Below are 15,096 nucleotides of genomic sequence, written 5' to 3'. Positions count from 1 at the left end.
CGCGGTTTGGCAGCTTGCGAATGTCAGCATGGCTTCAATTATACCTGTACACTTATAATTGCCTATGACTTATGAAAGTAAATGGGCAAAGAAAGATTTTATGTGCTTCTTTTAAAGTTTGTGTGCGCGGTTCTCGTTCTCTCGTTCGCCACGTGATTCTTGGCACATCCGCTTGGTCGCCGTCGACGTTATCTCAGCTAGGCCGCTGATAGCTTCATTATATGAATATTTACGTGATTATTTTCAATGTACTGATCCAGAGACTGGGATATTCGTTTTGCGTGGATGCCACTCTATTTAGACCAACTTCGGTTTTGTCATTAGTGTCCCTTTAACGATCCCCGCATCCCATGGTACCTCCGGCGCCATCTTTCGGGGAACGATCATTTTCCGACCTTGGGCAGTTGGCGCTAAACAGAGGAGATCCGTCGACAAGCATGGGCGTCCAAAGATCCCCACAGCACTCATTCGGCTCCACTTATTTAAAAGCACGCCAGACACCCCTGTCTCACTCTGTCCTCAATGACTTATCAAGAGTTGCTGCCTTCTGCGGCAAGTCTCCAAGAACAAAGGGAACTGGCAGCCCACGAAATCAGAACTCTCAACGGCTGCTTAGAATAAGGCAGCCGATTCATACCCACCATCCAACATGTAAGAAAAGTTTATCCATCCATCCATCCATCCATCCATCCATCCATCCATCCATCCATCCATCCATCCATCCATCCATCCATCCATCCATCCATCCATCCATCCATCCATCCATCCATCCATCCATCCATCCATCCATCCATCCATCTATCTATCTATCCATCTATCTATCTATCTATCTATCTATCTATCTATCTATCTATCTATCTATCTATCTATCTATCTATCTATCTATCTATCTATCTATCTATCTATCTATCTATCTATCTATCTATCTATCTATCTATCTATCTATCTATCTATCTGTCTGTCTGTCTGTCTGTCTATCTATCTGTCTGTCTATCTATCTATCTATCTATCTATCTATCTATCTATCTATCTATCTATCTATCTATCTATCTATCTATCTATCTATCTATCTATCTATCTATCTATCTATCTATCTATCTATCTATCTATCTATCTATCTATCTATCTGTCTGTCTATCTATCTACACAGATATATAGATAGATATCTGCTCACGCCTCTGTGGGATGGTCAAAATGACTATGCCAGAAAAGGAAAAGAAATCTTGTTTTTACTTTTGAATAAACATAAATTTATTCACAAGAAATACAGTTTTGTTTCCGATACTGTTCGCATTTTCTACAATGCGACGGTCTGCTGACCACCTAGTTGTTGCTGGCTACCGCCGAAACCACCGCCGTAGCTTCCCCCCAAGCCTTCGGGGCCACTACCAAGACCTCCTCCAATACCTCCTCCAAAGCCGGGACCAGAGCCATAACTGCCTCCGGGGCCAACTATGCCACGGCTTCCTCCGAAACCTCCACCCACGCTGCTGGAACCCTGTCCGAAACCAGCGCGTCCCCTTCTACCACGGCTACCACGACTGCCATATAACCCACTACTACCAAGGCCCGGTTCCCCTCTTGAACCGACGCTTCCACCGAATCCTGCTCCCCCAAGTACGCTGTCAGAGCCACCGCCTAAGCCAGAGCTACCTCCATCCATTCCGCCAAGTAGTGAACTGGGTGACGATCCCCCACCGAAGCCCAGTGTTCTGCCAGATCCATATCTACCGCGTCCACCACTTCCAGGAGCTCCAGTTGCACCATAACCACTACTTTCTCCTGGTCCACCGAAGCCACCAATGCCGCCGGTGCTACCCACACCGAAATCGCTTCCGGGTCCACTCCCTCTTAAACTGCCACCGCCTAGACCCCCGCCTAGACCACCGCCTAATCTGGAGCCGCCAAAGCCACGGCCGCTTCCGAAGAGACTGCTGCCACCTCTGGGTCCGCGTCCAGAGAGGCTGCTACCGCCGAGAGGGCCGCTTCCTCCGATGCCACCGGCGCCAAGACCTCGACCTCGTCCTCCACCAAAACCTTCGCTCCCTGAAAAATCACCGGCGCCTCCGCCGAGGCCGCTGCCGAGGCCGCTGCCGTAGCCGCCACCGAGGTTGTTTCCGAGGCCGCCGCCATAGTCGCCGCCGTAGCCGAGGTTGTTTCCGAGGCCGCCGCCATAGCCGCCGCCAAGGCCACTGCCACCGCCGAGACTGCCGCCTCCTGGACCGCCACTGCTGAATCTGCCGGATGAGCCGTCGCCTGCAAGACACAACAAGCACACGTAAAGCTCCTCGAACAATGGCGTTCTGCGAGTTTCCAATTTATTGTCCCGTTGCAGTGCATTGTGGAAAAGCCCACCTGCTGGCAGGAAGTACCACTGCGAACACATTGCGGTATAATTTTGCGAATGTTCTACGTAATTGAGCTGAACCGTAGTGGTTGAAAGAAACTGCCGAATAGCCTTCTTGAACGAAGACGTTTTGTATACATATATGCCCCTTTCATCTAACCGTCGCTGCGACTTTCTTCGATAAGAGTATTACCGCGAAGATCTTAAGGCGGTATTATGTACTCATGATCCGCGTCGCAAACAACCAAAAATAGGCATCGTCCAGAACATTTCTCTTTTCACTTAACCTGAAGCAAATCGTTTTTTTATTATTGCGAGATATTGCCCTACGGCATAAGTAAATCGGTCATCGTGCAAGGTTCACGTTTTTCTTGCTCTGTACTGAGACTTTATAGCCTCCTTAAGAGTCATCTGCAAAGAATAAAATGAATAAAATATCCATCCGGAAATCGTTGCGAATGCGTGATAATATCGTCCTTCTCCCTCGCAAAATTAAGGATCAACTCAACGCGCACGCTTCGCTCCTAGTTTGGAAGTCCGCAACACGGCGTTCCTCGCACGTCTCTCGCACACCGATCCAACCACTTTTTGCGTCCTAACAGTCTCAGCGGACAGGTTCGCACGCTTTAGCAGCGGCATTAGCATGGGAGCTCTTTTTCTATGCCTTGCGACGGGCGTTGGTCAGGCGGACGGCGAGGGCGAGCCCGCTTTCTGGGCAACGGCTCGAACGCAGCGCCACCGCAGCTAATGCCATCTCAGACTTAACTTGATGGCTCCCAGATCTCCTCTCGTGCTCTGTCGTTCTCTGTTATTCTGTCACTTCCTGTCATCGGATCAACGGCGGAAATGTTTGCTGACCTGCACCATTTATTGCTCATGCCGTAATGCACGCATAAACTCCGTGATTTGCGCATATGTCGTGGTGTACTCAACCCGTTCATCTTGCGGGTAAAATAACGCCATAGCGGTGGCTCAGTGGCTAAGGCGTTGCGCTGCTGAGCACAAGGTCGCGGGTTCGATTCCCGGCCGCGGCGGCCGCTTTTCTGATGGAGGCGAAAAGCAAAAACGCCCGTGTGTACGAGATTTCGGCGCACGATAAAGATCCCCAGGCGGTCAAAATTAATCCGGAGCCCTCCACTACGGCGCGCCTCATCGCCTGCGTTGCGTCGGCGCGTTAAACCCCACAATCAATCAAAATTACGCCATAAAAATGCCGAGATGAGCGACCTCTACAGTACGCAGAAAAATAATCGAACCTCGCCATACGTTGCAGAGATTGTCAAGCGCAACCTGGCATTCTCTGGCACCCAAGCAAAAATTACTAATTTAAATGAATAAGAAAATGAATATACAGGTAAACCTGGATGTAACAAACCTCCATGTATCGAATTACTAGATCTAACGAAGTTATTCAATTACCCATTGCCGACCCTATTAAAACGCGTGTGTTTGCGACCTCTATGTAACGAAGGTGCCGCGATGGTTAACCTTGATGTAACGAATTTTGTACGCTGATAAGCCATTGTATTTTGCACTTTTTCTGAAAAATTGGCTGCAAAATGCACTAATTTAGCGAACTTCGTCCGCACCGCAAACTACCGTGCACTTACAGGGTGAGTGCGGTGTCGGTTAAGTGCTAGGCCTGCCTGTCGGCATGTAGTCACGCGTCTCAACTGTTATCTGTGCTGTCGGTTCATGGGTGATTTCTGCTGCCATAGAACGAAAACTTCTGTCTTTTCGAGACAAACTCGCAATTTTAAATGCCGTCTCCGCCGGCGAGACACAGGAACGCGCCGTCCGGTACAGTATCCTATGGCTGCCACCCTCCGAACAATTTTGAGTGCGGAAAAGAGCATCAAGTTCGCGAAAAGGCGCACTTTGAGCATCAGTTCGGTCCTCGATACGATTTAAAATTAAGGCACCGAAAAGTATCAAAAGTGATACCTAAGTTATGTTTGTGAATACGGGGTTAATTGGCCTTGCTTCTTTGGAGTGCCGTGTAGTGCCTAAACGTCTGGGAAAGCAGCGGCGCAAATCACGCAGTTTTCACTGTGAAATAAACGTTTGAGTGGTGAGTTCACCATCACTGGTGTCTAGCATTTTCGTTTCATTTCTTCTTCTTTCATGCGAGTTTTATCTCGAAACCTGCATGTAGCGAAAACCTGGATGTAACGAAAATTTGCGAATTTCTCTCAACTTCGTTCTATCCAGGTTTAACTGTAAATGCTTGATGCCATGCCTCTGCTCGGAGAAACTGAAGCGCTACCACTTCAGACGCTGGGGCAGAGCCGGCAGTCGAGACACTGAACGATGTTCACGGTGCAGCAAAGCGTAGTGACGGCGCCGCAACGGAGCGAGTCGCTAGCGTTCCACCTGAAACTCAGATACTCGATGTCAGGCAACGGCCAGCGGAGCACGTAGCCATTCCGGTGTCTCCTGGGTTTGAGCCGTCTTCTGAGACCGGGCCGCCCGTGCCTAAATTGGCCTTGACAGCCGGAAAGGAAAGCGAAAACACCCAGCGGTGTTCGCTTGCCGACAGTGTCGCAAACAAATGCGGCAAGAGCTCTCATGCGCGCTTGCCGAGTGGCAGCGCCGCACGCTCGCTTTGCGCCGGGTCTCAGCGGACCACGCAGCGGCCGAGAACGAAAGCGCACGCCTTGCTCGAGCGTTGGAAAGTAGGGCAGTTTTCTCCGCGCGCTCGAGACACGTCTCGGAAGAAGGCCGATGTCCTCTCGACCGGTCGCAGTCACTTTCAGAGAGCGGGGGCACCTAAAGTACGGTACAAAAAGGGGAAAGCTCAGGGCAATGACGAGAGCTCAAATCGCAGCTCTCAGCGCGAGAAGTGGCTTGTAGACGCCTGACTTTCTCAATTTCATTGTTTTTCCTGGAGCAGGTTTCGCCCTTTACAATTACATTTCTTTTTGTGTGGGACATTTCCAATCACGCGGAATATCACCTTTCAAGTTTGTATGCTTGTCTAAAGTACTGCTGGGCTAAAATTTAACTAGTGTAGTTAGTTATTAGCGTATTTTATCCCAACTAAAAGCCTGGTAGATCTTCAGCGTGGATTTGTCATCGCACTTGCCGGCGATGCGGTTGTGTCTTCCTGTGTTGTTCTGTTGCTTGCCTGACCAAGCCAGAGACGTTCTTGGGGAGCCACTACTCGTCCAGTGATCGGCCCTGTGAAGCTCCAGCTCAGTGTCGTACAGCCCAGGCCTGGAGTCGAGCGTCTGCCGAGCACTTCACTTCGAAAGCATCCCTCCGGACAACGGTTGAAGACCCTTATCTAACGGGATCTCGGACCCCCGGCGGAGAAGCTGTTACGAATCGGCCCGCCACCGTACTTTCCCGCATCACTCCTTGGCTGTGCGGCGAAGCCACTGCGTGCGCCTTTCTGGCACCCCCCCCCCCTCTCCTTGTCAGTGATTCATGTTTTCGTGCCTCGACAAGCCCGGGTCAGACGCTTCGCTATCGGGGCGATCAACATTCGATGGCGTGCCGACGCAACAGGCCCAGACCTGCCCCAAGGACACAGAGGCCCCGCGATCGCAGCGGAGTCCTCCTCTCTCCCCTCTCTCGGACTCAAAGTGCGCCGATGCTACCGACAGCTCACGAACTCTGGAAAGAGCGTTGTGTGTGTCTGTGACGTTCGTAGCGTGTGCAAATGTAGAGGGAACGCTGTTTTGACCGTTGCGCTTTTGGGTATAAATAGAGGCCCCGCAAGCGGTATAACCCATTCCTGTTTGAGCAGTGAATTCATGCTATCACTCTGCTCGAGTCCTGTACTGTTACCTCGTTCATCGGGGCATTGTTCTTTGGCTTCGGCTCCCCTCTCGCTATGAAGTAAACAGTTACGTTAGCCTACGGCTTCTGGACTTCTTCACGGCTGCACAGCGGCTGGCCGCTCGTGACACTACGCTACCACACGTATGCCGGAGGCGACAGAGCTCGGTTCGGGTCGGCCCACACGGTCGCAACACCACGCATGACCTTTGAAGTTCCGGTAAGTGGACACGGTCGGTGCTAGACCTGTGACAGACATCAGTCGTTCAGCCCTCGAAGAGCAAGGGCTTGCAGGTCCATAAGCGGACCGTAGAACATACGTTTCCAAGACAACTTTTGAACTACGGCTGCCAACGAAACACCTCTAGAACCGGTCAACAGCCATTTATCCTGTGTTCCACATATATATATATATATATATATATATATATAGAAAATAAGGGTTGGCAGTCAAGAAAACCTCGGAAAGCAAAGGGGAGGTTGTGGTGGGTCATAGAAAGAGATGAAGAATTTTTTTGAGTCGAAAAGAAAGTGGTGAAAAAATGCCCGCCGGGTGGGATCCGAACCCACGACCTCCAGAATACCGGTCTGGTGCGATAACCACTACGCTACCAGCGGGGCTGTTTCCCCAGCACTTTCTCGGGTATTTATGTTAAGTATTTTTGTTTCCTGCACTTGGGGGTGGTAGCCAGCGCCACTCGGACTACTCGGGGTGAAGGGGACCTTCTTTTTAACCCCCGGGCCGTGACTCGAGTGTCTACGACATGTCGAGAGTGGTCGACCAGCGTTGAACCCTCTTAAGCTCCCTTTGGCACCAAGACTGCCAGAACAGAGGCCCTCGCTAAGCATGTAGCGAATCAGAAAATGGGAAAGGAGGGGCTCCGTCAAATAAGACAGAAAATAAGGGTTGGCAGTCAAGAAAACCTCGGAAAGCAAAGGGGAGGTTGTGGTGGGTCATAGAAAGAGATGAAGAATTTTTTTGAGTCGAAAAGAAAGTGGTGAAAAAATGCCCGCCGGGTGGGATCCGAACCCACGACCTCCAGAATACCGGTCTGGTGCGATAACCACTACGCTACCAGCGGGGCTGTTTCCCCAGCCCTTTCTCGGGTATTTATGTTAAGTATTTTTGTTTCCTGCACTTGGGGGTGGTAGCCAGCGCCACTCGGACTACTCGGGGTGAAGGGGACCTTCTTTTTAACCCCCGGGCCGTGACTCGAGTGTCTACGACATGTCGAGAGTGGTCGACCAGCGTTGAACCCTCTTAAGCTCCCTTTGGCACCAAGACTGCCAGAACAGAGGCCCTCGCTAAGCATGTAGCGAATCAGAAAATGGGAAAGGAGGGGCTCCGTCAAATAAGACAGAAAATAAGGGTTGGCAGTCAAGAAAACCTCGGAAAGCAAAGGGGAGGTTGTGGTGGGTCATAGAAAGAGATGAAGAATTTTTTTGAGTCGAAAAGAAAGTGGTGAAAAAATGCCCGCCGGGTGGGATCCGAACCCACGACCTCCAGAATACCGGTCTGGTGCGATAACCACTACGCTACCAGCGGGGCTGTTTCCCCAGCACTTTCTCGGGTATTTATGTTAAGTATTTTTGTTTCCTGCACTTGGGGGTGGTAGCCAGCGCCACTCGGACTACTCGGGGTGAAGGGGACCTTCTTTTTAACCCCCGGGCCGTGACTCGAGTGTCTACGACATGTCGAGAGTGGTCGACCAGCGTTGAACCCTCTTAAGCTCCCTTTGGCACCAAGACTGCCAGAACAGAGGCCCTCGCTAAGCATGTAGCGAATCAGAAAATGGGAAAGGAGGGGCTCCGTCAAATAAGACAGAAAATAAGGGTTGGCAGTCAAGAAAACCTCGGAAAGCAAAGGGGAGGTTGTGGTGGGTCATAGAAAGAGATGAAGAATTTTTTTGAGTCGAAAAGAAAGTGGTGAAAAAATGCCCGCCGGGTGGGATCCGAACCCACGACCTCCAGAATACCGGTCTGGTGCGATAACCACTACGCTACCAGCGGGGCTGTTTCCCCAGCCCTTTCTCGGGTATTTATGTTAAGTATTTTTGTTTCCTGCACTTGGGGGTGGTAGCCAGCGCCACTCGGACTACTCGGGGTGAAGGGGACCTTCTTTTTAACCCCCGGGCCGTGACTCGAGTGTCTACGACATGTCGAGAGTGGTCGACCAGCGTTGAACCCTCTTAAGCTCCCTTTGGCACCAAGACTGCCAGAACAGAGGCCCTCGCTAAGCATGTAGCGAATCAGAAAATGGGAAAGGAGGGGCTCCGTCAAATAAGACAGAAAATAAGGGTTGGCAGTCAAGAAAACCTCGGAAAGCAAAGGGGAGGTTGTGGTGGGTCATAGAAAGAGATGAAGAATTTTTTTGAGTCGAAAAGAAAGTGGTGAAAAAATGCCCGCCGGGTGGGATCCGAACCCACGACCTCCAGAATACCGGTCTGGTGCGATAACCACTACGCTACCAGCGGGGCTGTTTCCCCAGCACTTTCTCGGGTATTTATGTTAAGTATTTTTGTTTCCTGCACTTGGGGGTGGTAGCCAGCGCCACTCGGACTACTCGGGGTGAAGGGGACCTTCTTTTTAACCCCCGGGCCGTGACTCGAGTGTCTACGACATGTCGAGAGTGGTCGACCAGCGTTGAACCCTCTTAAGCTCCCTTTGGCACCAAGACTGCCAGAACAGAGGCCCTCGCTAAGCATGTAGCGAATCAGAAAATGGGAAAGGAGGGGCTCCGTCAAATAAGACAGAAAATAAGGGTTGGCAGTCAAGAAAACCTCGGAAAGCAAAGGGGAGGTTGTGGTGGGTCATAGAAAGAGATGAAGAATTTTTTTGAGTCGAAAAGAAAGTGGTGAAAAAATGCCCGCCGGGTGGGATCCGAACCCACGACCTCCAGAATACCGGTCTGGTGCGATAACCACTACGCTACCAGCGGGGCTGTTTCCCCAGCACTTTCTCGGGTATTTATGTTAAGTATTTTTGTTTCCTGCACTTGGGGGTGGTAGCCAGCGCCACTCGGACTACTCGGGGTGAAGGGGACCTTCTTTTTAACCCCCGGGCCGTGACTCGAGTGTCTACGACATGTCGAGAGTGGTCGACCAGCGTTGAACCCTCTTAAGCTCCCTTTGGCACCAAGACTGCCAGAACAGAGGCCCTCGCTAAGCATGTAGCGAATCAGAAAATGGGAAAGGAGGGGCTCCGTCAAATAAGACAGAAAATAAGGGTTGGCAGTCAAGAAAACCTCGGAAAGCAAAGGGGAGGTTGTGGTGGGTCATAGAAAGAGATGAAGAATTTTTTTGAGTCGAAAAGAAAGTGGTGAAAAAATGCCCGCCGGGTGGGATCCGAACCCACGACCTCCAGAATACCGGTCTGGTGCGATAACCACTACGCTACCAGCGGGGCTGTTTCCCCAGCACTTTCTCGGGTATTTATGTTAAGTATTTTTGTTTCCTGCACTTGGGGGTGGTAGCCAGCGCCACTCGGACTACTCGGGGTGAAGGGGACCTTCTTTTTAACCCCCGGGCCGTGACTCGAGTGTCTACGACATGTCGAGAGTGGTCGACCAGCGTTGAACCCTCTTAAGCTCCCTTTGGCACCAAGACTGCCAGAACAGAGGCCCTCGCTAAGCATGTAGCGAATCAGAAAATGGGAAAGGAGGGGCTCCGTCAAATAAGACAGAAAATAAGGGTTGGCAGTCAAGAAAACCTCGGAAAGCAAAGGGGAGGTTGTGGTGGGTCATAGAAAGAGATGAAGAATTTTTTTGAGTCGAAAAGAAAGTGGTGAAAAAATGCCCGCCGGGTGGGATCCGAACCCACGACCTCCAGAATACCAGAATTTTTTCACCACTTTCTTTTCGACTCAAAAAAATTCTTCATCTCTTTCTATGACCCACCACAACCTCCCCTTTGCTTTCCGAGGTTTTCTTGACTGCCAACCCTTATTTTCTGTCTTATTTGACGGAGCCCCTCCTTTCCCATTTTCTGATTCGCTACATGCTTAGCGAGGGCCTCTGTTCTGGCAGTCTTGGTGCCAAAGGGAGCTTAAGAGGGTTCAACGCTGGTCGACCACTCTCGACATGTCGTAGACACTCGAGTCACGGCCCGGGGGTTAAAAAGAAGGTCCCCTTCACCCCGAGTAGTCCGAGTGGCGCTGGCTACCACCCCCAAGTGCAGGAAACAAAAATACTTAACATAAATACCCGAGAAAGTGCTGGGGAAACAGCCCCGCTGGTAGCGTAGTGGTTATCGCACCAGACCGGTATTCTGGAGGTCGTGGGTTCGGATCCCACCCGGCGGGCATTTTTTCACCACTTTCTTTTCGACTCAAAAAAATTCTTCATCTCTTTCTATGACCCACCACAACCTCCCCTTTGCTTTCCGAGGTTTTCTTGACTGCCAACCCTTATTTTCTGTCTTATTTGACGGAGCCCCTCCTTTCCCATTTTCTGATTCGCTATATATATATATATATATATATATATATATATATATATATATATATATATATATATATATATATATATATATATATATATATATATATATATATAGGCGTTTAAGAAAACGATCAAATGATTTTTATTACTAAAACGCCTACTTGAAATGAATTTTACATTATCATCAACATCATCATATCTACGCCCACTGCAGGGCAAAGGCCTCTCCCATGGATCTCCAATTATTCCGGTCCTGTGCCAACTGTGACCAATTTATCCCCGCAAACCTCTTGAGCTCATCTGCCCATCTAACTTTCTGCCGCCCCCTGCAACGCTTGCCTTCTCTAGGGATCCACTCTGTTGCCCTTAATGACCAGCGGTTATCTTGCCTTCGCATTACATGCCCTGCCCACGTCCATTTCTTCTTCTTAATTTCTACTAATATGTCCTTAACACGGGTTTGTTCCCTGACCCACTCCGCTCTCTTCCTGTCCCTTAATGTTACACCTACCATCTTCCGTTCCGTCGCTCGCTGTGTCGTCCTCAATTTATGTTGAACTCTTTTAGTGAGCCTGAAAATTCCTGCCCCTTAGGTAAGTACCGATAAGATGCAGCTGTCATACACTTTCTTCTTCAGGTCAAATGGTAGGCTGCCATTCATTATCTGAGAATGCCTGCCGAATGCACTCCACCCCATTCTGATCCTTCTAATTATCTCTGCCTCATGGTTGGGATGTCGGGTCATTACTTGGCCGAAGTATATATACAGTCAAACCCGGCTATAACGAACCCGGATAGAGCGAATTATGCTATATATCGAACAAAAATAATTCAGTTACGGAAATACATGGGAAATATATTCCTTATAACGAAGTTCACATCCGATATATCGAACTCTCGGCACCTAGAATGGCCGCCGAAATGCATGATCTCGGAGCGGCGATTAAAATGGTGATTGACCGCGACCACGGAGCAAGAGCCGCGACTGAGACATTGCGCCTCGCACGGAGCGACGTGACACCCAATACTCTCCGTAACTGTTTCCGACGCGCGGAAGTCGTGACGGAACCCTCCCAGTCAGCGTGTCCGGACCAAGACAGCAGCATCGGTGAACTGTGGGAAGAGCTCGCCAGCGTTCCCGATGATTTCGCGAGTGAAATCCGACCGACGCTTATAATGAAGCGCTTTCGGCAGTCGATGTGCTCCGCCAATGCTTCTTAGATTTTTGAGGACGCGGACTCGAACTGGTGCAAACGTTTCGTGTAGAGAATGCTATGCTAGCTGAAGCCGCCAAAACGAAAGTGAAAACAAAAATCACCGCTTTTTTTTGCAACGTTTGCAGTTAAGGCGGAAAGTAGCTTTATTACTTGCAATAAATGGATTATTTTGGTATGGTAATGGCTACTGTACTGTGTTCGTTTCTGCATACGCGGATGGCGGAGTTGGTGAGGGGGGGGGGCGTGTTCGGCTATATCGAACTATTGGATATATCGAACTAATCTCAGTGCATATTGCAGTTCGCTATAAACGGGTTTGACTGTATTCACTTATCACTTCCACTGCCTCGCCATCTATCTCAACCCGCTGTGCTCTCCCGAGGTTATTAAGCATTACTTTAGTTTTCTGCATATTACCACGGCTGTAAGGTTGATTCCACTCTCAGCGGAATCCCATTAGCGGGGATTTTGATAAGACACTAAAGAAGAAGAAGGTTCCGGGCCGAGGGGAAAGACGAAGAAGTTGAAGCCGATTTTGACTGGCTTGCTGTCGGGCACAATTTCGTCTTTTAGAATAAATGTACTCTTTTCACCTGTTACAACCCTCAACGTGTGAGTTCGCCGTTACAATATTATTTTATATATATTTTTTTCATATATATATTTTCCAAAATCATGAGCGCCTCTTTCATGACTAATCCCCCTGTGTGGGCATGGGCCATTCTTTCGGAACTATCACCACCAGCATCAGTCGCGGAAACTCGGGGTGCGCTTGTAACGAACAGCGGATGCACCTTTCGATGGCGCCCGCACAACCACAGGTAGTCGCCAGTTACCGCCTGATCACCGGAGATCGCGCCGTAAGCGCCAGCCGCCCGTATCCGCCGCTGCGCCTGGCGTGGTATTCGTGCCCACGTTCCGAGCTACCTCCCATTCCGGTCAATGTGGGGACCAGTGACGTCCCGCGTGACCGAGGCATACCGGACTACCGGTCACCAGCTACAACGGACTACACATGTGCGCCCGTTCTGTTTTTCTTTTCTTCTCATGCTTTTCCTACTTCTTCCCGATCGTCGCTGAACTGGGACAGTATAGGGCTTGCTTTCTCATGCATATCTCTTTTGTTCTTTTGTTTCTTGCGACGTACCATCACTTTTCACTCATCCCGTTTTTCAGCTCGACCTAATACAAGCCTCTACGTTTCACTTTCGCGTTGTGGTTTTGGTTTTATTGACCTAAGGTGCCAGTCTCGTCGGTCGACCACCGAATCTTAATATCATAACAATCTATTAGCTTTGGCCTTTAAGTGAGTCACTTTTTGAAGAAGATTGAGTGCTGGAAATACAGTTTATAACTTGAATTCGCTTTGTCACCATTAATTACAAGCGTGAACGGAGAGGAAAATTTCCGTAATCGACATGAACTAGACGCTAAGACGTTTTTGATAGTCGGCTTACCTCCCATGAATCCTTCAGTGAGCTTTTCCTGCCCCATCGCGGCCGCGTACGCAACGGAGACAGCGAGCACGCAAACACAAAAGAAGCGAGCCATCGTGGTGGTCCTAACAGTGCACCACAACTCGGGACCTCGGTTGGGACACGCCACGCCAGCCTTATATACAGTAGACACTTCAGTGCGTCGTCGACAGAGCGCGGGGCGTATAACGAGCTACCCCTAAAAAAAGCACGTGCACGTATTGTTCTATGTTTCAAAGCAAATGATAACATCTATTGTCTAGCGCTCCAAGCCTTGTTTCTTGGCTTTCAAAAGGATGCGTCTCGGAGACATGTACCCAATGTCTTGTCAAGTTGATTTGAAGCGCCTATAGCGACCGTTCAAAAATGTCTCCGAGCGAGTTTATTTGTCGTTGATTGATCGCCGAGTTCAGTCGGAACAACGTTTTCGTGCAGTTTTTTCGGCCTGCTGACGCATTCGGTGCGGCCGACATTGCCTTGAACTGGGCTGGGTGCGTTGTGTTTGTACAATTCCAGTGTTCTAAAGTGTATATTTCGAACAGCTTCAAGAAAAACTCGTATGGCTAGGATCCGGGATTTTATGGCGTCCGCGCGTGCGCGGACAAACGCGATTTGGGAAAGGCAGTTTACGAAGACCAAGTTTATCGCCAAAGCAAACGCGTATCGCCGCTTGTGTCGGAGCGGAAACTCTCCCCTAAAAAGTGAGAATGAAAGAGCCAACAGCAAAAGCAAATGCTACCGCCGCTAGCGTCGTGGTGTACGCCTGACAAGGCGTCCGAGCGCGCGGCTTCACAGAATGAATTCTGCAGTGTGTGTGTTATTAGAACGCGGTCACCGCAATTGAACGACGTTCAAAACATGATTTGGACCTAAATCTTATCCACATCGCCAGTTGAATATGCATATGGAGCGAATTAGTTATCTATATTAGACCCGGGTTTTACGATCAGTAGAGCCAAAATTAAAGAGTGCGCCTGTGTCTTGACGGACGACCGCCGTCAAGGCTGAGGAGATATAAAATTTCCTTGTACTTTTCACCTAAATTCTGTGTAACCGTTATTCTGGGTGCTAAAAAGCTTTGCTGGTCATCCATTTTCGGAGGGTCGGGATGGCGAGATAATTAAAACGAGAAACCCGCATCTCTAGGAAATGATTCAGGTTGTAATTTCTTGAGAACACTTATTATCAAACATAACCCAAAATTTTAAGGTTGCAATAATTTATGATTCTAGCCTCCATATAACTATAGACCCCGCTGAAAAGTAGTGTTTGACAAAAACTAATCATATAATTTAAGTGTGTGTATACATTGATGCAAGCCTTACTACCTGCTGAAGTGGATACGAACAGGTAGTACCAACACGTGGATAGCAACGGGATTTGTAGGGGTTGGGGGGGGGGTGGATATTCACCCCCGCTGTGAATTCTGCTTTCCACGCGGACTCAACAAGTGGTTTGAAGACATACTGCACCGTCTGCGCTTGAACGTAGCGTTACCCGAAATTTTTACTTCAAAATATGTTGTGACAATTCACCGCTGTGCCTGAGTGGCACCATGCGTGATACTACAAACAAATTGCTGTGCATCTGCCCTAGATTCGCTGCCGAGCGAAATACTGCAGCCAGCTGCCTGTCTCGTGTCTCGTGGAGGCAAGCTGGAACTCTTTCATTTTCTTGGCCCCTAGGCAAATAGTGATGAAGATCACTGCGGACTAAATCTTTCTTCGCCTACTACAGGATTCAGAACTGGGAAAATTTCTTTAGATCGTAAACAGCAGAAGTGTCTCAAGATGTGTACTCGTTCGCGCATTTTCGTTTATATTTTTATTTTTCTTG

At 49.4% G+C, this 15,096-nt stretch overlaps 1 protein-coding gene across 1 annotated transcript; it reads right to left on the bottom strand.

The window, feature by feature from the left end:
- Positions 1-1,223: 1,223 nt before the first annotated feature.
- Positions 1,224-13,395, bottom strand: LOC144139015 (uncharacterized). Its single transcript, XM_077671514.1, has 2 exons — positions 13,243-13,395; positions 1,224-2,256 (listed from the first exon to the last, which is right to left on the bottom strand). Exons 1-2 carry the CDS (start codon positions 13,334-13,336, stop codon positions 1,298-1,300), a joined length of 1,053 nt encoding a protein of 350 aa, XP_077527640.1. The 5' UTR covers positions 13,337-13,395; the 3' UTR covers positions 1,224-1,297.
- Between the last annotated feature and the right edge of the window lie 1,701 nt (positions 13,396-15,096).

This window comes from Haemaphysalis longicornis, unplaced genomic scaffold, assembly GCF_048455015.1.
Source record: "Haemaphysalis longicornis isolate Haplotype H1 unplaced genomic scaffold, Haemaphysalis longicornis Haplotype H1 scaffold_5, whole genome shotgun sequence".
In the NCBI taxonomy this organism is placed as follows: Eukaryota; Metazoa; Arthropoda; class Arachnida; order Ixodida; family Ixodidae; genus Haemaphysalis; species Haemaphysalis longicornis.
This window is presented reverse-complemented; position numbering and strand designations above follow the sequence as displayed.

Bases quoted from the DNA above. Each gene is read 5' to 3' on its own strand.
- LOC144139015 (XM_077671514.1), bottom strand. From the start codon at position 13,336: ATGGCTCGCTTCTTTTGTGTTTGCGTGCTCGCTGTCTCCGTTGCGTAC. The intron at 2,257-13,242 runs GTAAGCCGACTA...TGTGTCTTGCAG, and splicing joins CACTGAAGGATTCATGGGAG to GCGACGGCTCATCCGGCAGA.